Here is a 26,512-nt window from a genome sequence, read left to right as displayed (position 1 = left end):
GCATAGATGCATGATATTCCACAATATAATAAGCAAATAGAAACTGGTAATATATAAAATAATTATATCACAACCAATTTTATCTTGGAAACTTGGTTTTTTAGTATATGGTCACAGCAATAGAGGCAGGAAAAGTATTTGTGAAAGTTCATATCCATTCATGGGAGGAAAAAAAAAACACCTCATCGAACTATGAATATAGAAGGACATTTCCTTAGCCTAGTAAAGATGCACATATGGAATAATCTACAAGTAACATAGTCAAGGGTGAAAAACTGAAAGCTTTCTACCTAAGACCAGGAACAAGGCAAGGACTCTCACTATTTCTATTCAGCATTATACTGGAATCATATACAGTTCAGAGACAAAAAAAAGAAATAAAAGGCGTACAGATCGGAAAGAACTAAATAAAATTGCCTTCGTTTACAGACAACATGAAAATCCCCCTAAAAGCATCCATACAATGGAATAGTGCCGAGAAATAAAAAGAAATGAAAAACTGATATATGCAACGTGAATGGATCTCATATATATTTTTCTAAGTATAAGAGACAGACTTAAAATACTGTACACTGTATGCTTCCATTTATATGACTTTCTGAAAAAAGCACTATATGGTTGGAGAAGATATCCGTGGTTCACAGGCTTTAGTGTTCAGGGAGGTTAATCTACAAAGGGAGAGCAGAAGGGAATTTTTAGGAGTAATGGAAACTGTTCTTATTTTGATTGTGGTGGTGGTTACACAAATACATGTTTGTCAAAGCTCTTAGATGACTTCTAGACCAAAAGAAAAGTGAGTTTTATTGTATTAAAGTAGTTTTTGTTTGTTTGTTTGTTTGTTTTGTTTTAAATGTAGGCTTCACTACCCTAGAAACAGATGAGGTGTACTTCTGTCTGGGTCACAATAATCTCATAGGTTTGGCGGTGCATGGTTCACTTTTCAAGGTGCTGTGGAAGAAAAGACTGGAGGATTTGCACAAAAGTATAGGCCTCATACATCATAGACCAACCGTGTTTATGATGTTCTATTAAAAAATGTATATATTTTTCCAGAATTGACACAATATAATTGTGTATTTGTACTCAAACTGAGCTTGCCTAGAACCAGAACAAACAGTGCTCTAGAATTCAGCTGCTGCTGCCTCCTGTGCTCACAGAGTTCCAGTGGCCTTCATGTAAAGGCCAACTGAATATAAAAAGAGTGAGAGAAAAAGAGGAATATGATTTAACAGATTGAGCAATTAGAGAACTACATTTCAGGTTTTAAAAATTAAAGTACTGGCATAGTTAAAAGGATTTCAAGTATTCTAGAGGTCTAAAAGTTTTATTATGAAGTGGATAATATGGATTGATGGATTTAGGCATCCAGAGATAAGGGTTGCGAAGAGCTCTGCATTTATGATTTCATCTTAATATACGTTTGTGAAATGGTATTTTAAACTGTATTTAATCATTTTCTAGGTGACAAGTCCAAACGAAAAAGAAATGATTGAGTTGAAATTCCACCCCAGATATTCTGATGATTTAAACATATGCTGTTTCACTGTATTACATAAGATTCTATGTTTTTTTATTACATAACATTTTTCAGTTATATTTTAGGCAAAATTAGTCTTTTTATTTTGATAATGAGAGTTCATTTCCACTGAAGCCCTCTTCTTTATCTGATGGCCAAAATTTTCCTTCCTTATTGTGTTGTATTTTTCCATTGGTCCTTCAATTTCCCTAAATAAATTATATCTCTGTTGACTCTGCAACTCATCTTACTATATTTCTTTGATCATATCTTTTTCTTTATTCATTAGTAAAAAATATAAAATTTTTCTTATTCATCTACTTCCACACTGTGGTCCAGCTTTTCATCTTTCATTTTGAGACCTTCCATGGATCCAGATCTGCTCAGCTATAATGTATTCCAGCTCTCATATGGGTTAGTAGACTGAGATCTTCTTTCAATCTTCTCCCTTCTCCACTTGATTTCTTAAACTTACATTTTTTGTCCACCATCCTTACGTTTTGCTCCATGGTACTTTCTGCTGCTGTTAGAACCCCTATCCCATTCCTCAAACTTAGCTTCTAGAAGTAAAATATTTTTATCTAGGATTCCCTTTTTCCCCTTCATCTAGATCGCTTCCTGTCTTCAGAGTACTGCTCTGTTCAGTTAGGTTCCACCCATCATTAGCTGTTCATTCTACTAATACTTTTCATACACATCTTCTTATGGCTTTTTATGTTTTTAAGCTCTGCTTGATAAAGATTCATTATTAATCTGTTTGTTTATTGCATTTACCTGGATTGTTTATGTTCTTTGCATTTCATTAGTCCATAAATTGTTTTTACATGTAAGGAGATGATGTGTCATTTGGGGAAATATTAATATTCAGTTGGCCCTCAATGACTGGGAAATAGGAACTTTTAAAGTGCCATCTGAGATGTAAACTACTGGTACTAAATGGATTGGAACAGATATGTAAAGTCATCTTAATGGAAGGTCCCTAGACCAAATAGACTTAACTTTAATCAAAAGGTTGTTAATAAAACTAAATAAATATAAATAAGGAAGGGGAGTTCAAATTAAATGAAAGCTTAGAACTAAAAGATAGAGTATCCAACAAAAAAGTGCCTTCCATGTTTCTACTTACCTTTGATAACATCGTATCACGCATTTGAATCATATAGCGGAAGCAGACTTGGCTCAACAGATGGAGTGTCCGCCTACCACATGGGAGGTCCATGATTCAAACCCAGGGCCTTCTGACCTGCATGGTGAGCTGGCCCATGCACAGTGCTGATGCACTCAAGGAGTGCCATGTCATGCAGGGATGTCCCCCATGTAGGGGAGCCCCACGTGGAAGAGGTGCACCTCATAAGGAGAGCCGCCCCGCTTGAAAGAAAGTCCAGACTTCCCAGGAGTAGCACCGCACACACGGAGAGCTGACGCAACAAGATGACGCAACGAAGAGAAACACAGTCCCAGGGCCGCTGACAAGAATACAAGTGGACACAGAAGAACATGCAGCGAATGGGCACAGAGAGCAGATACCTGGGGACGGGGGGGGGGGGGCGGATAAATAAAAATAAATCTTTAAAAAATAAATAATATAGCCACCTCCCTTAATTCTGATATCATTCATATTAAGCAGTCTACTGAGTATAATTTGACTTTCTGTGAAACTTATTTAAGGGAAAAAGTAGTCTGGCTCAGTGGAGAGGTTTTTAATTTCATTCTCAGTTAAATGCCTTTGGAGTAAAAAAAAAAAAAGATATCCTGGTTTATATATAGCTTTCTTGAGATGCAATTTAGCTTTTGTTAGAATCTCTGATTCTGTGTATCTCTGGGAAGCTTTAAAAAAGAAGTCTAACTCACTTTTTTCAAATTAGGGGCTCTGAAGTTAGAGTACATGGGTTAAATCCTGGCCTTGCTATTTATTTATTTATTTAGATTTTGATTTCTTTGTCTCCTCGTTTTCTTAAAGTTCCCCATCATTTTTAATTTTTAAGAACTCATTACTGTTGTGTATACTTTTTATTCCTTTTGTATAAGAGAGGTTTGTATGCAAAATTGACTTGTTTACTCCAATTAGTACTTTTTCTTATATTTACTATTTTACTTTCCTCATCTTCAAGAATACCTCTGTCTCCTTTATCTGGCATGATCATGGAATGGCATTCTGTATAAATTATAATAAGTTTTGCAGGCTTCTTGTATTTTTTACTGTTAGTAACCCTTTCTGGTATAATTTGAGAAGTACTTTGAAAGGAAAGTGCTTTTACATCTTGTAGTCAAGAAATTTGCACTCTTGCATCCAGTACCCATATGGAATCTAAGCCCTCACTTGACATAGATGTGCAATGGACACAACCAATCCAATGTCCACAGAGAAAATGTGGCATTGGTGTGGGAACGGTAGCCATGGTGGCTGCTGGGTGTGGGGAACGGGAGGAAGAGATGAGATGTGGAGGCGTTTTTGGGACGTGGAGTTGTCCTGGATAGTGCTTCACGGACAATTACGGGACATTATAGATCCCCCCAGGGCCCACTGGATGGAACGTGAGAGAGTCTGGGCTATGATGTGGACCATTGACTATGGGGTGCAGTGATGCTCAGAGATGAACTTACCAGGTGCAATGGATGTGTCATGATGATGGGAGAGAGTGTTGCTGTGGGGGGAGTGGGGGACGGGGGCGGTGGGGTTGAATGGGACCTCATATTTTTCATAATGTAATTTAAAAAAATAAATAAATAATTTAAAAAAAAAAGAAATTTGCACTCTTGTCTGCATAATGCCTCTACATAGTTATGTAACTCTAGAGCAAGTTAGTTAAGCTTTGTCAGTTTATTTTTATCTTTCAAATAAAGGTGTAATAGATTATCTGCAAAGTCTCGTATGTTTCAGTTCTTCATTTTTTGATTCTGTGATTTCTTTCTTGGAAGAATAAAAAACCACTTTCAAATCATTTCTCATATATAATAAGGATTTGACTTTATCCATAAGACTAATGGTCACAAACTAGCTTTTTTGAATCTTTGAATATGTAGTCGTCTCTTTCTCTCCTTATGTGGTACTTAGAAGGCTAGTGCTCATTAAAACGTATACATAACCTCAACTAAGGAACAAATAAGGTTCCCATTACCTAGAAATCACACTTTTACAAGTATATGTATCCACATTTGTTTTGCATGAAGTACATACAGTCTGTTGAAGTTAAACAATATTTCTTTTAGATATCAGATTCTCATAATGTGTTAGAACTATACTATCAAATATAGGAGCCATTAGCCGCTGTGGGATATAACTGAGTACTTGCAATATGGCTCATGCATCTGAGGAAATGCATTTTTAACTTAAAGTTTAAAACCCATACTTGATTTAGTTATCTTAAAAATTTTAAATATGTTTGAAACAACTTGAAAATGTGAAAAAGTATGTGCTATTTTTTACTATAAATTTTATGAAATCTGGACACAGATCAAGTACTTCCAGTGAAAACATAGCATATGAATCAAGATATGCTGTATATATAAAGTATACACTAGATTTCAAAGATTTAACATAAAAAAAGAATGTAAAATATTTCATTTGTGGTTTATGTTAATTTCATGTTGAAATAATATAGCTGTATTTGATTAAATAAATTATTAAAGTTAATTCATTTCTTTTTACTGTTTTGTTTTGTTTTTTTTACTTTACTCGAAAATTTAAAATTCAAGGTGTAGCTTACATTATATTCCTGCTGGACTGTGTCATTTCTAGTGTTACAAGAACCATTAAACCACTGCCTTGAGTCCTACTCCTGTTTTTGAAAATAAAGTTTTGTTAGATCACAGCCATGCACTTTCATTTACCTATATATAGTTGAGGACTGTTTTCACACTACAAAGACAAGTAAATAGCATGACAGGGACACAGAAAATGATTGCTGTCTTCAGTGTTTATTTAAAAGATATGGGGCAAACTGTACTGGTCAATACTCTGTAAATACCCTTTTTAAAAATAATAATAATAAACTTAAGGTTTATCTTCTTGTCAGAGTAAGTAGAAGATATAATCTAGCCAAAGAGCTAATAATGATTTAAAAAGAAATATTAATTTGAATCATGAATTTCCAATTCAACTTAATGGTGTTTTGAAGCATCACTGCTGCATATTACTTATTGAATTTTATGTTTTCTTTTCTGTAGGTATATGTGGAATTTGATGATCTTGAGTGGGATAAACGAGAGTGGATTAAAGTTTATGAAGATTTTTCAACTTTCTTGGTGGAATACCACTTAATCTGGGCTAAAAGAAAAGACCCTAGCCATACTCAGGGATCTAAGAGCAAAGAAATTCAGTGGCCTGCATTGGTAAGATCTGTTCTTGTTTCATTAAGCGTTTTTAGGTTGTTTGTTTTAAAAGGACATGAATTGAATATAACAGTTTAGATTTATCTTGATGATTATAGATTAATAATCCAGAAGAAGCTCTGATGTAGTTTGCAGGAAATTAAAAATAATTGCTTTCATTTTGTTAAATGACTTTGTTTCTTTTATTTTTTCATTTTAAAAACAATTTATTAAAATATATTCATACACAAACATACATGAACAATACGTATGTAGTAAAAGTTGTGAATTTATAAAACAAACATTCATAACATCATACAGGGCTCCCATACATCACCCCAACAAAAATACCTTGCATTGTTGTGAATCATTTGTAACAAATTATGAAAAAGCAAAATCAAAGATTTACTGGTTGATATAGTCCATATCTTACATTTGGTGTATTTTTCCCCAACCCGCCCAATTATTATTTTGTTGTTTATAAGCCTTTATGTTTCTTTTACTACTTTTGAGCATACCTAGTTCACAAATAGCTTATTTTGTATATTAGGTGAACACCATATAAATTGTGGTAAAGACTGATGCAATATAGTTGACTGGTTTGTATTCAACTCGAAACATCTTTGCAGAATCATAGACTTTGTAGATGGAAGACAGAAGATGCATTTTATAAAGTATTCAATAACACATAATTTTTCATGTTTTAAATTTAGTCAAAATTCAGTGCATCATTTTGGGTGATAGTTGTTCAATGTGGAATTATTTGGTAAAAGTCATTATCAGAAAAGTGTCCATTTAAGAAAATATCATAGATTCCAGTGAAGTAGAGTTTTATAAAAGGAAATACTTAATGAACAAGATTTAAAATTCTGTTAGGAAAAGATCTACATTTGCTTTAAGCCACTGTTTTCTGTTAGTATCTAGCATATAATAGGTATACAGTGTAAGTTTGAATGAAATAATTTTTTACATTAATATCTAGAAAATACTTTACAAGCCATTGAAACATTCATCATCTCATTGTTCGGTATATCCAGTGTGTCAGGGTAGGTACTTTCAGGTTTTAAATTAGCTTCTTACAAGGGTAGTTTTCACTTGCTGATTAATTGTAATGTATTTTTCTGTTTAGTTGATAACCTTTAACTTTTCTTCCTGTATAAAGGCTACATATTGGATATGTAGAAGAGCAATTTAATATATCTATTTCTTTGACCATTCCTTTTTTTAAGTCCGAGGAGATATGTGATTAAAAATAAAAGACACAGAGGCAGGGATGAAATGAATTGAATAAGTGTCATTTAAAAATGAAAACATAATATCAAAAAGGAAAGATGACATCTGTGAGCTATAGTTTTTTTTTAACTTTTTTCTATTATTATTTTTTAAAGATTTATTTATTTCTCCCCCCCCATTCCCCTGTTCCTCCCATTTCCCCCATTCACCCCATTGTCTGCTCTCTGTGTGCTTTCGCTGTGTGTTCTTCTCTGTCTGCTTATATTCTCATTAGGCGGCCCCGAGAACTGATCTTGGGACCTTCCAGAGTGGGAAAGAGGCAATTAATCTCTTGTGCCACCTCAACTCCCTGTTCTGCTACATCTTCTTACTTTTTCTCCTCTTTGTCTCTTGTTGCATCACCTTCCTGCGCCAGCTCTCAGCATCAGCCAGCACCTGTACAGGGCAGCATTCCTGTGTGGGCCAGCACTCCACATAGGCCAGTTTGCCCTTACCAGGAGGCCCTGGGCGTCAAACCCTGGACCTCCTAAATGGTAGACAGGAGCCCAATTGATTGAGTCACATCCGTTTCTCTATGAGCTATAGTTTTGATAGAATACATTTTCTACTCTAGCAAAATAAAGAAGATAATTTTATCCATAAGTTTTTTTAAAAGATTTTTTTCTTCTCTCTACCCCCACACCGCCACACCCTCTCACTCCCCTGTTGTCTGCTCTCTGTGTAGATTCACTGTGTGTATTCTGTGTCTGCTTGTATTCTCATTAGAACCAATCATGGAACCTTCTAGATGGGAGAGATGCACTGATTCTCTTGCACCACCTCAGCTCCCTGGTCTGCTGCATCTCTGTTGTCTCTCCTATGTGTTTTTTGTTGTTGTTGTTGTTGTTGCATCATCTTGCTATGCCTGTTCTCTGCGTGGGCCAGCACTCTGTGTGGGCCAGCACTCCTGCGTGGGCCAGCACTCCTGCATGGGGCAGTACCCTTGCATGGGGCAGCACTCTGCCTGGGCCAGCTCTCTGTGCAGGTCAGCTCTCTGTGTGGGCAGCTCGCCACTCAGGCCAGCTTGCTTTCACCAGGAGGCCCTAGGCATTGAACACTGGTTCTCCTATATGATAGTCTGGAGCCTGGGCCCTTGAGCCACATACGCTTCCCTATGATACAGTTTTTTAAAAAGTCTTTGTTGAATGAGCATACTGAATTATTAGTGACCAACTTTTTAAACCATAAATAGAATGCTTTTTGACCTTGAAGACCTTAATCTGAAAATTGGTTAAAACCTGTGAGTAAATATGACATATATCTGAATTTTTAAAAGCAAATCTTAAAATCAGGTTATAGTTAAATCTATAATACCAGTAATTATGCCTCAGAATCAAAGCTAAAATATAAACAGAACTTTATAAAATCTTTGCTCTGTCTTAGAGATAATTAAAATCTAGGTGAATTCTGAGTATTAAAAAGTAATGACTTAAGAAAATTTCTGTTAAATACTAGTCACTGATAATTTTCATCATAATTTCAGAAGCCAGTTTTTGTTGAAAACCTTTTAACCTCACAGTTAAAACCACTTAATTACCAGTCTTCTTTTTTAAATTCAATTTTTTTCTCATTTAAAAAAGTACACATTATGAAAATACTGGAAAATACTGAATGGTATAAGGAGAAAATTGTCATCATTTTAGCCCTACCACCATGAGGTAGCCAATTTAATTCTTTGACATATTTCCTTATAAAATACATTTCCATGCTTTCTAAGTTAGTTTTAGCTAAGACTGAATAAAAATTAGATCCTGCTCTTTTTATGTAATGTTTTATCCAATACATTTCTCCTCAGAGGTGAGTAATTTTAGCGTAATTTTTAATGGGTGCATAATATTTGATCCTACAATGACCCATTTCCCTAATGTTTGGCATTTGAGTTGTTTCCAATTGTTTTATAAATAAGACTGTGATAAATATTATATGCAAATCTTTGCATCTCTGATAATTTTTTAAATTTAGTTTTATAATATTAGTTTGGTTGGTCAAACATTATGAACTCGAAAACAACAACAAAAATCCAAAAATCTTTTGATGTTCTCTACACTTGCTTTAAAATTGTATGGACTTTCTTGCCCCCAGCTTAGAAAATGAATGTTTTCCTTACACCACACTATTCCAAGCTTTGATTACTTTATTTTTAGAACATTTTGTTTTAAAACGAAAACTGACAACAAAAAAAAAAGATTTTTAAGATTTAAGGAGATGCAGCATTGAATGTTATCACTTTTATCTCTGCTAATTTGATATTTAGAAATACAATTCATTAATTTGTTTTTCTTTAATAAGATGAATTTTTCTCATTTATTAGCTACTTATTTTTTTTGTAAATCATTTACTTTTTAAAATTACTTATTAGGATTTTTCTTATATTTGTCATGAGCTTTTCTTATATTATTACAAAAAACATAACCCTTTTGTCATATTTGTTAGGTTACTTAGCTAATTGTTTGATAGCAGGTCTTTTTTGAATTGTATGTTTTTCTTTAATGAAAGTCTATGTAATGGAATATCTTCATTAATTCAGACAGAATGCATCTTTCTTCTTTTCCTCCTCTCTTTCCTTTCTTTGTTTCTTTCTGTTACATTTCTTCCTTTCTTTCAGGAGGTTGTAAAAGTTAATAAAACAAACAAGTGAAATTAGAATGCTTGCAATAATTACAAAATAATCATTTTAAATTTCATAAGCACTTTGCATTTTATATGTTACTAAGATTGTGTTTTCCCTATCTGTTCATTAAAATGAGGCTTCTTTAAGGTTGTCTTCAAGCAGCCATTATGAATTTTATAATTGCTATAGCAGAATAAAATACTATTTCTAAAATTGTGAGAAATTATAGGCATATATTAGGTGGTATTAGAAGGAAACAAAGTTTAATATTTTGCCTTTTTACTTCTCTACAAATTTAATGTTTCTAATTCTGTGCATATAATACTTGCTTTATGTTTTTATGTACTTAAATATGTTTGTATTTATTAACCTCATTCCAGTTGTTTCATCCCTCGTGTGGTACCTGTTAAATATTAGATATTGTTTCTTCATCTACCTGTCCTGAGAAATCAGTGAGAACAAGCAGTGTACCTGCTGATTTTTGACATCATGACAGGTCAAAAAATATATATTCTGTCGTATCATTAACCTACTCGAAAGTTTATCTTAAATATTTTTAAATGATTAAAAATTCAAGAATATATAGGATAGTATAATAATACCCATATTACTTCTCTAAAAGTCTCTCCATCTTTCTTCCTAGGATATCCATAGCAAAACATTTATTGAAGTACCACATACTTAAAATGCAGATATGTTATAGGTTTTTTAAGTTGGTTCTATGTGATCAGGGTACCACCTGAGGCCATTTTGATGGTGGAGCCAAGGTAACTTACATTTTCTTGTAAGATACTAAATATATTGTTAAATTCTACTTATTTTTAAAATAAAATAAAATACTTGTGAAAGCACATTTATCTGCACCAGGGAAAGAGAATGTTGGCATACATAGTTGAAATCAACGAATCACCTACCTAACTGGGTTAGGGCCCTGGCTCCATCTCCTTTAGGAAAATCTTCTGTGGGGAGTGGGGTTTCGACCCTAACCCAGCTGGGCTGTAACACTGCTGCATGTTCTTATGGGCAGAATTTTCTACTACTTTTCTGCTGGCTCAGTCTTCCAGATCACCCCAACCAGAATTAATCTCACCATCCTCTGTGTTCCTGTAGAACTTTGTTTTTGTACATCTGTTTTAACAACAGCACTTTCTACTTTGTATTATACCTATTTGTTTGCTTCTCTGTCTTCCCCTACCAGATTGTAAGTTCTTTGAGGACAGGAATCATGCCTTAGCCGTCTTTCTATCTTTCCTAGCAAAGTGCCTTACCCATACTAGATAGTGTGTAAATGGATAAAGTAATGACGTAACTCCAACCCTTCTTTAGTTGGCTAAGAACCCTTTTAAGCCTTAGCAAGTTTCTTGCCTAATATACTGTGATCCAAAGAACAGGAAAAAATCATTCAGTTGTGGTTACCAATTTTAAACATGGCCATATAGTAAAAAACAAGAATAATAAAAATTACTTGTAATAAAGCCATTATTCTAATGAAATAAAAGTGTAATCACTTAAGTTATCATAAGGAGGAAATGTAAAATTTACCTGCAGTGAGCTATTTTAAAGGGGAAGAGAAGACCAGACATCTTCATAGTGCCCTAAATATGCTTATGAGAACTTATTTACCTGAAATTCTGGAGAGAGTTTGAGGAAGTTCAGATTTCTTCCCAGTATAGGTTTTCTTTAATAGATAGATAATTTAGGTTTGATAAGGAATTGTGATCAGTTCATGAGTACATAAAGCTTTATCAATTTATTTCTTATAGATTATTTGTCTAATGAGAGTACTTTTTATTTCAGTCTATTATGAAATAAAGAAACCTGTCAAAGGCAAGTGGAGTTGATTGCCCTTTGGGACAAAGGGTAGCCTTGGCTGCTGCATTGCCAAACTTGATTTAGATTATGGCTCTACCCAAATTTGACTCAACTAGTGAATTCAGTACTGAATTTTGAAATGATTCCAATTAAAGAGTTTTTATAGAGAGACAATTATGATTCCAGAGTTGTAATTATCAGTTTTACAGCCCTTGTGGTGTACATAATGAAAGGGATGTAATAACAATACACTTTCAGGGATGTTATTTTTCTGCAAGGATAAAGCAATTTCAAGAGATCAATTTATATATAGTAAAGTATTAAAATTTGTAAATGATAAAATCTATTGTTGGTAAAAATTGTAGTGAATTAGCACACATTCATTTCTTGTGGGCTGTAGAATGACATCACTGTTTGTAAAAATGTTATGTTTTAAGAAACTTAAGTTCATACACTTTGATTCATTGTTTCTACTCTTATGAAACTGTACTTGAAAAACAGTTTTTGAAAAGTAAAAAGATGTATTCAGTTCAGCTAATGTTTATCAGGCACCTCACATGATAGCTCATGTGCTAGGAACTGAAAATACAAAAATGAAAGTGTTACATGCAGAAAGATGTTCACTGCACTCTCATCTAAAGAAGAAGGAAAAAAAAAAGGAAACAACCTAGATGTTCAGCAATATGTGAATGTTGTTAAAATAATGTTCTGGGGTATTATGCACCTTTAAAAATAATAATTATGACTAGTTTAGAGAAACATGGACAAATAAAATTTAAATTAAAACATCTTAATTATAGGTGTGTCAAAATTATGTTTTTAGAAAGTATTATAAAAATGAAAGCAAGTTTTTAGTATGATATGATTATGCCTGTCTATAACTTCTCTTTTCAGTAAAAATAACTTATTTCCAAGCAAATTGGAAATTTTAGCATAATACTTAAGCTCTGTGGCATTTTGTTTTTGTAAACAGTCATCAAGTGAATTAGTTTTAGTAGACTTATTTTAGGATTCTGTTAATATATTTTAACAGCTGCTTTTTATACTTTGTTAATACAATTTTTAGAATATCTGTCTTAATAGTACAAAGAATTATAACTTTACCATAAAAATATGACAGTTTAAGTATTACCAAGTAAAATATTATGAAGATTATTTAAGGTTCACTTCTAAGTCTGTAAATTACATATTTGCTCATAGATTTGCATGGCATGATATGATCTAAGAGCCTTTTTAGTTATAGATTCTGTGAATCCTGGAATTGAAAAGGAGAACCTTAATTGTCATCTAAGGAGACAATGTAATATATTAAGAACATAGGTTCTTAAGTTTCATTGCCTGGTTCAAATCCTAACTCTCCTATTTACTGTTAATATCTGCATGGACTTGTTTTTTGTTTTTTTTTTTTGGTCTCACTATTTTCATAATAGTACTATGTACTGTGAATTCTTTACAAAGATTATGTAAAAAGAAAATGAATTAAATTTCACTATAGCATGTAACACATAAACCATTTCATGAAAACCTTTTTATGGTGTTATTGTCTTCATTTAGTCTAATATCTTTTTCCAGTAAAGAAAGGAAGGTGTATAGTAGTCATATTAGTTAATTTGTTTGTTTATATTCAGTTTAATTAATGGCAAATTTAGAAGTGGAAATGGAACCCAAATTTCCTGTCTCATAATGCTTTATACAATAGCATATACCTGCTGGTTATTGTTTTTTTAAGCAGTTTTATTGAGATATATTCACATGCCATACAATCTATCCAAAGTGTATAATCAGTGGCTTTGTAGCATAATCACAATGTTGGACATCGATCCCCACAAAAATTTTAGAACCATTTCAGTACTCCAGAAAGGAAAACTCTTCACACCTAAGCATGCCTTCAGCAGCCCTATTTAACCACTACTCTAATTTCATCTTTTTAGAATTATTTATATTTACGTTTTATATAAATGGAATCATGAAATATGTTACACAATATATTTAGTTCATAGTAGAACAAACATATACTATTTGTCCTTTGGTGTCTGGCTTGCTTCACTCAACATAATGTCCTCCAGGTTCATCCATGTTGTCATATACTTTATGACTTCATTTCTTCTTAAAGCTGCATGATAGTCCATCATGTGAATACACCACATGTTGTTTATCCATGCATCATTTGATGGACACCTGGGTTGTTCCCAACTTTTTGCAGTAGTGAATAATGCCAGTATAAATATCGATGTGCAGATAATCTGTTCAGGTCACTGCTCTCAGTTCTTCTGGTTATATCCCAGGAGTGGTATTTCAGGGTCAGGTGGCAAATCTGTATTCAACTTTAGGAACTGCCAAACAGTCCTCCATAGTCGCTGAACATTCTACATTCCCACCAACAGTGAATAAGTGTTCCTATCTCTCCACGTCCTCTCCAATTCTTCTAGTACTCTTATCTTTTTATTAGTGACCCTTCTGATTAAATGTGAAATGATACTTTGTAGTTTTGATTTGCATTTCCCTAATCATTAGTGATGTTGAACAATTTTTCATGTGTTTTTTTGCCATTTGTATTTCCTTTTTGGACAAATTTTTGTTCATATCTTTTGCCCTTCTCTCCCCCCCACACCCTACTGTCTGCTATGTTCTCTTGCTGTGTAATCTTCTGTGTCTGTTTCTTTTTTTGTCTTCTATTCTGGTTTTCTCCTTTAGGCTTCATCAGGATTCAATTCCAGGGACGTCCAATGTGGGGGAGAGGTTCCCTGTTGCTTGCGCTACCTCAGTTCCTGGTTTCCGCTCTGTTTTGCCTTGACTCTCCCCTGTGTCTCTTTTTTTGCATCACATCTTGCTGCATCGCTCCCCACACAGGTCTGGCTCCCCACGTGTGCCTGGCACACCTTCACCAGGAGACCCCAGGGATTGAACCTAGGTCCTCCCATGTGGTAGACAAAAGCCCAATCACTTGAGCCACATCTGCTTCCCCTTTTGCCCATTTTTTAATTGGTTTGTCTTTTTAGTATTACATTTTAACATCTCTTTATGTGGCATGGATATTAAACCCTTATCAGACATGTAATTTCCAAACATTTTCTCCCATTGAGGTGGCTGCATTTTCACCCTTTTGACAAAGTCCTGTAAGGTGCAAAAGTGTTTAATTTTGAGCATGTTCCTTTTATCTATTTTACCTTTTGTTGCTTGTACTTTGGGTGTAAGGTCCAAGAAATCACAGTCTACCATAAGGTCTTTAAGATGTTTCCCTACATTTTCTTCTAGTAGTTTTATGGCCCTGGCTTTTATATTTAGGTCTTTGATCCATTTTGAATTGATTCTTGTATAGGGAGTGAGGTAGGGGTCCTCTTCCCTTCTTTTGGTTATGGATAACCAGTTCTCCCAGCACCATTTGTTGAAGAGACTGTTTTGTCCCATTAACATGGATTTGGTAGGTTTGTCAAAAACCAGTTAGTCACAGAGGTGAGGGTTTATTTCTGGACTCTAAATTCTATTCCACTGATTGATGTATCTGTCTTTATGCCAGTACCATGCTGTTTCAAGGTTAGGCAGTGAAATTCCTCCCACGTTGCTCTTCCTTGTTAGAATGCTTCTGACTATTTGGATGCACTTTCCCTTCCAAATGAATTTGGTAATTGCCTTTTCTATTTCTGTAAAGTAGGCTGTTGGAATTTTGATCGGTATTGCATTGAATCTATCAATCAGTTTGGTTAGGATTGACATCTTCCCAATATTTAGTCTTCCAATCCATGAACACAGAATGTCTTTTCCTTTGTTTCGGTCTTCATTGATTTCCTTTAGCATTGTTTTGTAGTTTTCTGCATATAGGTTAAATTGATTCCTAGGTATTTGAGTCTGTCTTTTGTTCTTTTTTTTTTTTTTTTTTTTTAAAGATTTATTTATTTATTTTAATTTCCCCCCCTCCCCTGGTTGTCTGTTCTTGGTGTCTATTTGCTGCGTCTTGTTTCTTTGTCCGCTTCTGTTGTCGTCAGCAGCACGGGAAGTGTGGGCGGCGCCATTCCTGGGCAGGCTGCTCTTTCTTTTCACGCTGGGCGGCTTTCCTCACGGGCGCACTCCTTGCGCGTGGGGCTCCCCCCACGCGGGGGACACCCTTGCGTGGCACGGCACTCCTTGCGCGCATCAGCACTGCGCATGGCCAGCTCCACACGGGTCAAGGAGGCCCGGGGTTTGAACCGCGGACCTCCCATATGGTAGACGGACGCCCTAACCACTGGGCCAAAGTCCGTTTCCCATGTCTTTTGTTCTTTTAAGTGGAATTTTTCTCTTGATTTCCTCCTCAGATTGTCAAATAGCATGTTGATCTTGTATTCTGCCACTTTGCTTAACTCATTTATTAGCTCAAGTAGCTTTGTTATAAGTTTTACTTCCAATTTTCCTATTTAGATGCCTTTATTTATTAATTTTTTTCATGTCTAATTGCTCTAGTTAGAAATTGTAGTACAGAATAGAAGTAGTGACAGTGGGCATCATTGTCTTGTTCTTTACCTTAGGGGGAAAGCTTTCAACCTTTTCCTATTGAGTACAGTGTTGACTGTGGGTTTTTCATATATGTCTTTTATCATATTGAGGAATTTTCCTTCTATTCCTATCAGAGTGTTTTTAAGAAGAAAGGATGCTCGATTTTTTTGTTGGATGCTTGCTGTGCATTGATTGAGATGATAATGTGGTTTTTGCTCCTTTAGTTTGTTAACATGATATATTATGTTGATTGATTTTCTTATGTTGAACTAGCCTTACAAACCAGAAATAAATCCCACTTGGTTATGATTTTTAAGTCTTTTGATAGGCTGTTGGATTAGATTTGCAAGTGTTTTGTTGATAATTTTTACATCTGTGTTCATTAGAGAGATTGGTCTGTAATTTTCTTTCTTTGTAGTGTCTTTTATCTGGCTTTGGTATTAGGGTGATGTTGACCTCTTAAATATGTTGAGTATTTTCTTTCCTCTCCAGTTTTTTGGAGGAGTTTAAACAGGATTGGTGTTCATTCTTTTTGAAATGCTTTGTGGAATTCACCTATGAAGCCATTTGGTCCTGGACTTTTATTGGTTGGGAGATTTTTGATGGCGGATTCAATCATTTTAAATGTGATTTGGTAAGTTCTTGTATTTCTCATAGCATCTGTGTGCACTTCTAGGAATTGGTCCATTTCATCTAGGTTGTCTAGTTGTTGGCATACAGTTTCTCATAATATCTTCTTATGATTTTTATTTATGTGGGTTCTGTCATAACTTCCCCACTTTCATTTCTGATTGTATTTATTTGCATCTTCTCTTTTTTCTTTGTTAGTCTAATGAGGGGTTGTCAATTTTATTGATCTTCTCAAAGAACCATTTGGTTTTGTTGATTTTTCTCTATTTTTTTATATTTAATTTCATTTATTTCTACTCCAATCTTTATTATTTATTTCCTTCTACTTGCTTTATGATTGGTTTGCTGTTCTTTTTCTAGTTTCTCCAGTTGTTCAGTTAGATCTTTGATTTTAACTCTTTCTTCTTTTTTAATAATAGTATTGGACCTGTAAATTTCCTTCCCAAGACTACCTTTGCTGTATCCCATAGGTTTTGATAAGTTGTGTTTTCATTTCCATTTGTCTCAATATCCTTACTGATTTCACTAGCAATTTCTTCTTTGACCCACTGATTGTTTAAGAGTGTGTTGTTTCGTCTCTACACATTCTTGTTTCGTCTCTACTCTTTCCTGTCTATTATTGATTTCCAGTTCCATTCCATTATGATCTCAGAAGGTGCTTTTGTATAATTTCAGTCTTTTTGTATTTATTGAGATCTGCTTTGTGACCTAACATGTGGTCTACCCTGGAGAAAGATACATGGCACTTGAGAAGAATATACAATCTGCTGAGTTTGGGTGTACATTCGTTTTATGTCTGTTAGGACTAACTCAATTTTCACACTGTTCAAGTTCTCTGTTTCCTTGTTATCTTCTGTCTAGTTGTTCTAACTAATAATGTGAGTGGTTTGTTTCCAACAAAATATAAATGTCTATTTTTCCCTTCAGTTTTGCCTGAGTTTGTCTCATGTATTTTGGGGCACCCTGATTTAAGTGCATAGATATTTATGACTGTCATAACCTCCTGGTGTGCGGCGGCTTGCTCGGTCGGTAGAGGTGGGGTCTGGCTGCGGACGAGGGGTCGGTCCCGCTTGGGACAAGGGGTCGGTCCGGCAGCAGACGAGGGATCGGTCTCACAAGGGGTTGCGCGGTTCGGCTGACCGGGTCGCCCAGAGAAGCAGGCGACGAACTGGGGACAAGGGAGGCCAGGCCCTTGTCGGGGGCTCTCAGGACTGGAGGGCGCACGGCAGAAGAACTACCGCGGAGACAAGGTAAACACGCAAGTCCACTTTACTGAGGGAGAGGCAACAGTTTTATAGGGGCTGGGGAAGGCTGATTGGTTGAAGCCACGCCCTGTTCTGATTGGTTGCCAGCGAAAGGTCAGTGGGCGGTACCAGATGGGGGAGGGGTGGTGGTTAGGGATTGGCTGTCGCTGTTGCTGGGGGAAGGGGCAAGGTTTAGAGATTGGTGGCTGCTGTTGCTGGGGTAGAGGGCAGACTTGAGTTTCCCGCCCATGCCTGGCTGTTGCTGCTGTCGGGGGAAGGGAAAAGGGCAGACTGGATTTTTCCGCCCACGCCCGGCTGTTGCTGCTGTCGGGGGAGGGGAAAAGGGCAGACTGGAATTTTCTGCCCTGCACCTGCGCAGGGAGAAGGAAGAAGAAGGGTGCCGCCCCACAAGGCATCGGGTGGCGCCATCTGGGAGGAGGGGCGGCCGCGGAAGCATGGCTGCCGAGAAGGGGAGACCCGAAGGCACTCTGCGCCCATGCCGAGCTTCCTTCAGGGGTGGCGGTGAGTCGGACCAGTCACCCTTTTATGGGGGCAGCGGCTTGGCCTGCCACGGCTGCTCCCCCGCCAGGCCAGCAAACCACACTTCAGCCCGAGGGGTGACCGCACTGGTGGATTTTTCCTTTCATTAATATAAATGGCCTTCTATGTCTCATAACTTTTTTACATTTAAAATCTGTTTGTCTGATATTAGTATAACTACTCCTGCTCTTTTTTCATTACTATTTGCATGGAGTATCTTTTTCCATCCTTTCACTTTCATCCCTATGTCTAAAGTGAGTCTCTTGTAAGCAGCATACGGATGGCTCATGTTTTTTTATCCATTCTGTCAGCTTATGTCTTTTTTTTTTTTTTTTTTTTAGGTACTGGGGCCAGGTACTGAACCCATATATGGGAAGCCAGTGCTCAACCAATGAGCCACATCGCCCCCACCCCACACCGCAAGTTGGTTTCTTTAGTTTGTTTGCTTTTTGGTTTTTTTGTTTGTTTGTTTTTAGGAGGCACCAGGAAATGAACTCGGGACCTCCTATGTGGGAAGGAGGCACTCAACCTCTAGAGCCCTGTCCGCTCCCAGCCTTCATCTTTTGATGGGGGAGTTTAACATTCATTGATATTACTGTAAATGGATTATTTACTTCCACCTTTTTATTCTTTTGTTTTCATATGTCATTTTATTTTCGTCTCTCTAACTCTTGGTTATCCTTTCTGCTATTCTTTGTTCTGTACTCTAAGCCTTTCTCCTGTCTTTTTCTTTCAGGCTCTAAGGCTTCCTTTTATATTTCCTGTGAAGGTGGATTCTTTTTCACAGAATCTTAGTTGCTGTTTGTGAATATTTTAAACTCACTTTTATATCTGAAGGGCAGTTTTGCTTCATGAAGAATTCTCAGTTGGCAGTTTTTCTCTTTCAGTGTTCTAACTTTCATACCATCTTCTCACTTCCTTGGTTTCTGATGAGAAATCCTAACTAAGTCTTATTGGGCATCCCTTCTTTCTTATGGTTTGCTTCTCCCTTCTTGCTCTCAGAATTTTGTCCTTATTTTTGACATTTGACATCCTGAGTAGTATCTGTTTTGGAGTAGGTCTAATTGGATTCATTCTGATTGGGGTATGCTACACTTCTTGGACATGTAAGTTCATTTCTTTAATGAGAGCTGGGAAATTTTCAGGTATTATTTCCTCAAATACTCTTTCTGCCCCTTTTCCCTTCTCTTGTTCTTCTGGAACTCCCATGACATGTATATTTTTGTTGTGTTTTGTGTTGTCATTCAACTCCCTGAATCCCTGCTCAATTTTTTCCATTCTCTTTTCTCTGCAATCTCACCTGTTCTGTCTTGTGTATCCACTTATTCTTTCTTCTGTCATTTTGAGTCTGCTCTTTTATGCCTCTAATGTGATTCTGATCTCACCTATCATGTTTTTCATTCCCACAAGCTCTGTTACTTTTCTATTCACGTATTCAAATTCCTTGTGGTTGCACAATGTCTTTTTTTTGTTTGTTTTAAGGAGGTTCTGGGGATTGAGCCCAGGACATGGGAAGCAGTCGCTCAACCACTGAGCTATATCTGCTGCCCTTGAGAGTTGGATTTTTCATTTATTTGTTTGTGTTGTTTTTAGGAGGTACTGATGATTGAACACAGGACCACCTCATACATGGGAAGCAGGTGCTGTATCCGCTCCCCTTAATGCCTTGATGTTGTTTATCTCTTTAGCCATGCTGCCTTTCAACTTACTAATTTTACTTTGTAAATTTGCATTCATCTCTTTAATTAGTTGTTTCAAATCCTTGGTCTCTTCCTGGTGCTTCAATATATTCCTTTTCTTGGGCCATATCTTCCATTTTCTTAGTTTGGCTGGTAATTTTGTGCTGATGTCTAGACTTCTGATTAGTATGGTGAGTTCACTCAGATGCTCAGTTTCTCTCTTTGATAGGATTTGGTGGCAGAAGGCTATGTGGAGAGGGAGATTTGAGAGGGCTTGATCTCTTTAGTCCCCAGCTGGCTCCCAAGGCAAGCCGTGTCGCAGCCCCACCCTGCATGGGAGGGCTTCTGGGACAGGCAGGCCAAATTTGTGGGTCAAAAACCGAGACAGCCTTAGGCTGTGTCTCTTTCTTTCTCCTTTCCTGGGCAGGCAGATCTTAACCCTTTGTCTATAGTAGCAGGCACCTTGGCCTGAGGATTCAAAAGTGTCTTTTCTGTGGGGGAGGGCTCTGATGGTAGCAGTTGCCACTTTTAACTTCACAGCTTTGCTGTCACAATTCTTTCCCTTTGTCCCTCTCTCTTTTGGGTGGTATCTAGCCTTCCTGTGGTATCCTAAACTCTAAAAGATTTTTTTCCAAGCCATTTCTGATTGTCCTCTAGCTATTTTTCTGGGAGAGAAGAGAATCCCATGTCTTCCTGGTTATTGAAGCCTTAATGAGAAAAGACGTGGAGGAAAATTGTATTTTCATTTAACCTAGTTTCAGGAAAAGTCTTTTAATTGGAAAATAACTTGATTTTCATATGAGTTTATTCCTGATCAGGTAATTTAAGACTTTGCATATATAAAAATGAATAAACTAAAATCTTTGTGTTCAAGGAATCATAGGAATAAGGAGAGAGATAGATATAAAGGTGGATAATGAACCAACCAATGATGTAATAAAAGTTTGAAAAAACAGGAAAAGTGATGTGGGAGTGCCTGCCTTGGCAAGGAGTTAAAGAAAGGTTACTTAGAAGAGAGTGATGTTTAATATGATTTTGAATGTTGAATTGGGATTTTTTGATCAGAAAAGGGTGGAAGGCATTTTATGAGAAAAGAGACCTGATTGAGAAATCTCAGAGACTTGTGCCAAGCTGAAACATAGAATAATTGTGATGGAGTGGCAGAAAACAAAGTAGGAAAGGGTAAGCAGAGACCAGATCATAAAGGCTCTTGTGTTACAATGATTATTTTAGACATTTTCCTCTTGTAGGGGATGGAAGGCCATTGAATCATAATCATGTAGGTTGAATCATTGATTTTCTGTTTTAGATATATTACTGTACCAGCAGTGTACAGTGACTAGAAAGATGGCTAGGATATCATTTATCATTTATCACTATAATTATTCTAGGTGAGACTTGGATAAATAACTGTGCCTGTCAGAACACGTTTATCTTCACTTTCTCCAAAATTGCACTATAATGACAGTGAGAAATAATAAAGAACAAAAAAAACAGGAAATGACAGTGACAAGATGTTCATATATTTTTGTAGTTTAGAAAGTGGATGAGAAGTTATGACCAACTAAGCAGCATCCAAAAACATTGAAACCTAAACATGAGCAGAGGAGGTTACTACTCACAGGGCCCAGAATGTTTAAAAGACAAAACAAAACAAAACTGGAGCACCAGATGCTTTGCATAGTGGAAGCAAGGGATGGAGTTGAAAATTCAGGGTTTGGTTGAAAGTTTGTATTAAGACAAAGACTCCCAGGGCCTTCCATTACTCCTCACAGCAAGGCAGCCAACCCTACCCCCTTCCAAATTATAGGAGATGGGGATATATATACTCTCAAGAATCTAAAAATTGGAGTTTCTAACTTTAAGGACATTTGATATATCAGAAGTTCTGTTGTGGCACATGAGGATTAAATGATTTTCCTTTTATTGACTAGTGAGTCTTTGTAGCCCCTTTTCCTTTATTCTGCTTTTTTAGAACATTGTCAATCGGGTATAAATTCCGAGGCCCATGGTTAAAAAAATAATCTTCTTGAGGTAATTGAAGGTCCCCAAGAAAAAAGAACAAATAATGAGATTTGAAGGTCCTTCAACAAAATGGTCATATCTTCATGCATTCACCCTATAGCGATACTCACCAAGCCAAGCTCACAAAAAACATTTCTGAAAGCTTCTTAGAGCCTCACTCTTAAATTATGAAAGGATCATCAAGAATTTACTCAAATGAAGAAAGCTCCAACATGAAAGTCAAAAGCCAAAGAGTAAAATGGGACCCATTGGAGAAGAAATGAAGTCAGTAGAAGAAAACTAAAAAATTAAAATAAAAAGTAAAATAACTTTAGTATTCTCAGAGAATATACACTGCATCAATAAATAGAAAATAAGTCACTCTGAGTCATTTTCCAGTGATGGAGGAAAGGTTACATAGGCAGCACCAGAATTTAGAATTGGGCTAGGCAGCGACACTGGAATCTAGAAAACAGTGAATTAGGGCATTCATACTAAATTAGGAAAATTTACCTAGACTTCTATACTCGACCAAATTATCAATCAATTTTACATTTAGAAGACATTCCAAACATTCAAGGTCTCAAAAAATTCATTTCATATGTTTGACTTCTGGTGAGGTTATCCTTTTCTGAAAGAGGGATGAAGCCAAGAAAGAGATAAGGGATCCAGGAGTTAGGGAAAATGATGTTCTTTTAGGATAGTAACTATGCAGAAGGCCTGGAGGGTATAATAGTCCATGTTAAAACTCAAGACTTACTGTCATAAAAAAAATAAAAGGAACTTAGCATGTTTGAACATGTGGAAAAATATTTCTGAGAAAACTTTTCTAGTTCTGTGGGAAAAATTATATGAAAGGTATTTTAAAATCTAAGCAAAGGGGGGTGTGGCATTTATTAACTTCGGTAATACCAAAATCTCTATAAGAGTTTTCTAACGAATGGTATACTTCTTAGCTTGGAAATAAGCAGTATTTCCATAGTGAAAGTAAACACTGGTTATTGGTTTAACAACAAACTGTGCTCAATGCTAAATTGTACATCATGAAATTATATTATTTAGAACTACTGAAATTCCAGAAGAAAAAAGCTAAAAGACTGGGAAAAAGTCACACAGAATATTGTCTGTGTATATGTATGTGTGTATGCTCTTTAACCATTAAAGCATTGAATAATTACTTTGACCAAAGCAGTGAATTTAAAAATAACAAAAATTAGGCCAGGTTAAAGCATCCCTTTTTGTGATTTAAAATGTAATATTTTTTTCAGGCAGATATCATCAATGGGATACTAAAACTATTAAAAGGAAGTGTGCTTTAAGAACAGAATATTAATATAATTTCAAAATACCATTCCCACAAGTTACTTACTAATTGTAATTGGGGGAAAACTACCTATAGACTGGAGAGATTTGGCAGAATCACTTCCATAATCCTAGTGTCAGCAGTATTTGGACATATTTGGCATTATGTTCCTCCTGATGTGATGCAAGAAAACATGCATAATTCTCCTTTAATATGTAGGAGAAGGTCCTCACTTTTAGATGATGCAGACTCAAGTGTTTAGGGGTAAAACACCTTTATGTGTTCAATTTCCGAATAATTCTGCACCCTCATGAAATTATGTGTGTATTTTTTATGTATACCTTTATATCTATTGAGAGCATGTGCACATGACAAAGGTAAAATGTAGAAAAATGTAATTTTTGATGTAGGTAGATGACAGGTATATAGGTCATTGTACTTTTCTTTCAGACTTTCTGTAGTCCTATATATATTTATTCACATATATACCTATAAACATATATATATTTTTAGGAGGCACTGGGGATTGAACCCAAGACCTCGTACATATGAAGCAGATGCTCTATCATTGAGCCACACCCACGCCCTTGTCCTGAATATTTTAAAAATAAGTTGTGGAAAGTCTTGGGTAGGTAGGTCAAATGAGAAGTTATGGGACCTGAACTATACTTGTTGCCTTCAGGATAACATTAAGGAAATGGATTGGACAGAGATTGAGATAACATTGACAGAATTTGGTAATTGATTAGAACTGGAAAGTAAGGAAGAAGAATAATTGTAGGAAGACTGAAGTTTCTTTTTTCATTTATTCTATAGATGGGAGTCATTCAATAAGATAAGAATGAAGCAGATTTTAGGGGTGGGGCTTGTAGTTAAGAGATGCAAAAAAAAAAAATGCCTCTGAAATTTTCAGAGAGGATTTTCGTTTGTTGAGTAACAATAGAGGCTGTTTTTAGACAGGGCTTTTCCATTTTGCTACTTAATACTTTATCGGTGTCACCTGCCTTCCAACACAGGAAACTTCGCTCTCCACTTCTGAAAGATTGCAAATCCCTTCCTCGTTTAGTCTGTGATGAATGCATTAAAAAGTGTAAGTTCCAGATTCTATTATCAGTTTCATCAGCCAGCTACACATTCTTATATTGTTCTTTTTTAACCACTTCTGTCATCTCACCAAAAATCACACTCAGTTTTGATCATGCATTTTAATGGAATGAAATAATTATGTGGTTTTTTAGAAAAGAGATAAATCAATATATTTTAAAAAATTTTCAGCATAATGCATGATGGATTTGGCTTGACTCCTGATTATATTTATTCTTTAATATTTTCAGTAATTTGCATATTTAGAGAATTGAGGCCCAAATCATATTTTAGAAATTCTATGTAAATATTTAAATACTAATCTCTTTAGATTTACAATTATGGTATGTCTGGATGAAGATAAGAATTATACATTTAAATTTACTTGGTATAGGCACACAACCTGCTACTTTTAGCTGTTAAGTAAATATTTACTGAATGAATGAATAAAAGACACCCTAATGTTATTATGAATTGAAATGATTTTTTTCAAATTTAAATCATTTCTTTCAAATCAGTAATTTTAATATTCTAATATTTCTGGCGGTTGCATGAGAAAAGAAGTAAACCGATGACCCAAATATCCTCTTTTATAGAATTAATAAAGTACCCTGTAAGTGTAGATTTAAATTTTTTCTAAGCCTTAGATTTGGTTTTCCCTTTTTTTTTTTGTTGAATAGGATCAAATTGAAGAACAGGATATGCTTAATGAATCATAAATTGAAGACATGGCAAAAATAAAATTGGGAAGAAGCTAGCAAAGCAATTGTGTATTACATCCCAGAGACATTTTTTATTTGGTACTTTATACATTACTGTTACTAATTGCAGTCCTGGAAGTCCTAGGATACAAGTAACGGTTTGTGTTGTTTATTTCTTTTTTTTTTCTTTTTTTTTTTTAAGATTTATTTTTTATTTATTTAATTCTCCTCCCCTCCCCCGGTTGTCTGTTTTTCTGTGTCCTTTTGCTGCATCTTGTTTCTTTGTCCGCTTCTGTTGTCGTCAGCGGCACGGGAAGTGTGGGCGGCGCCATTCCTGGGCAGGCTGCTCCCTCCTTCGCGCTGGGCGGCTCTCCTTATGGGTGCACTCCTTGCGCGTGGGGCTCCCCTACGCGGGGGACACCCCTGTGTAGCATGGCACTCCCTGCGCGCACCACCACTGCGCGTGGGCCAGCTCCACACGGGTCAAGGAGGCCCGGGGTTTGAACCGAGGACCTCCCATGTGGTAGATGGACGCCCTAACCACTGGGCCAAGTCCGTTTCCCCTGTGTTGTTTATTTCTTTTTAAAGATTTTTGTTTTTTGGAAAGCAGACTTGGCCCAGTGGTTAGGGCGTCCGTCTACCACGTGGGAGGCCCGCGGTTCAAACCCTGGGCCTCCTTGGCCCGTGTGGAGCTGGCTCACTCGCAGTGCTGATGCATGCAAGGAGTACCCTGCCACGCAGGGGTGTCTCCGCATAGGGGAGCCCCACACTCAAGGAGTGTGCCCCGTAAAGAGAGCCGCCCAGCGCGAAAGAAAGTTCAGCCTGCCCAGGAATGGCGCCACACACATGGAGAGCTGACACAACAAGATGACACAACAAAAAGAAGCAAAGGTTCATGTGCCACTGACAACAACAGAAGTGGACAAAAGAAGAACATGCAGCAAAAATAGACGCAGAGAACAGACAATTGGGGCGGGTGGGGGGAAAGGGGAGAGAAATAAAATAAATCTTTAAGAAAAGGTTTTTGTTTTGAATATTTATTTATTTATCCCCCCCTCATTGCTTATACTCACTGTCTGCTCTCTGTGTCCATTTGCTGTGTCCTTTCTGTGTCTGCTTATCTTATCTTCTCTTTAGAATGCACTGGGAACCGAACCTGGGACCTCCCATGTGGGAGAGAGGCGCTCGATTGCTTAAGCCACCTCCTCTCCGTGCTTTTTTGACTCTCCCATTGTCTTTCCTCTTTGTGTTCCTTGTTGCGTCATCTTGTTGCGCCAACTTGCCATACCAGCCTGTTACACCAGTTTGCTGTCTTGCTTGCCTTCTCCAGGAGGCA

General features: G+C 36.3%; 1 protein-coding gene across 14 annotated transcripts in view; it reads left to right on the top strand.

Moving 5' to 3' along the window:
• JMJD1C (jumonji domain containing 1C) overlaps positions 1–26,512 on the top strand; it is a 336,090-nt gene that overhangs the window by 140,137 nt on the left and 169,441 nt on the right. For all 14 annotated transcript variants that reach the window (XM_071215817.1, XM_071215823.1, XM_071215821.1 and 11 more), the window contains one exon: positions 5,684–5,848. Coding sequence is in view for 4 of the 14 variants with exons in the window: in XM_058298902.2 (XP_058154885.1) it covers positions 5,684–5,848 (165 nt within the window). In the remaining 10 variants the exon portion in view is untranslated. The remainder of the gene's footprint in view (positions 1–5,683; positions 5,849–26,512) is intronic.

The sequence above is a fragment of the Dasypus novemcinctus genome, chromosome 6 (assembly GCF_030445035.2).
Source record: "Dasypus novemcinctus isolate mDasNov1 chromosome 6, mDasNov1.1.hap2, whole genome shotgun sequence".
Lineage (NCBI taxonomy): Eukaryota > Metazoa > Chordata > Mammalia > Cingulata > Dasypodidae > Dasypus > Dasypus novemcinctus.
Note: the sequence above shows the minus strand (reverse complement) of the source record. Positions and strands in the feature narration are given on the sequence as shown.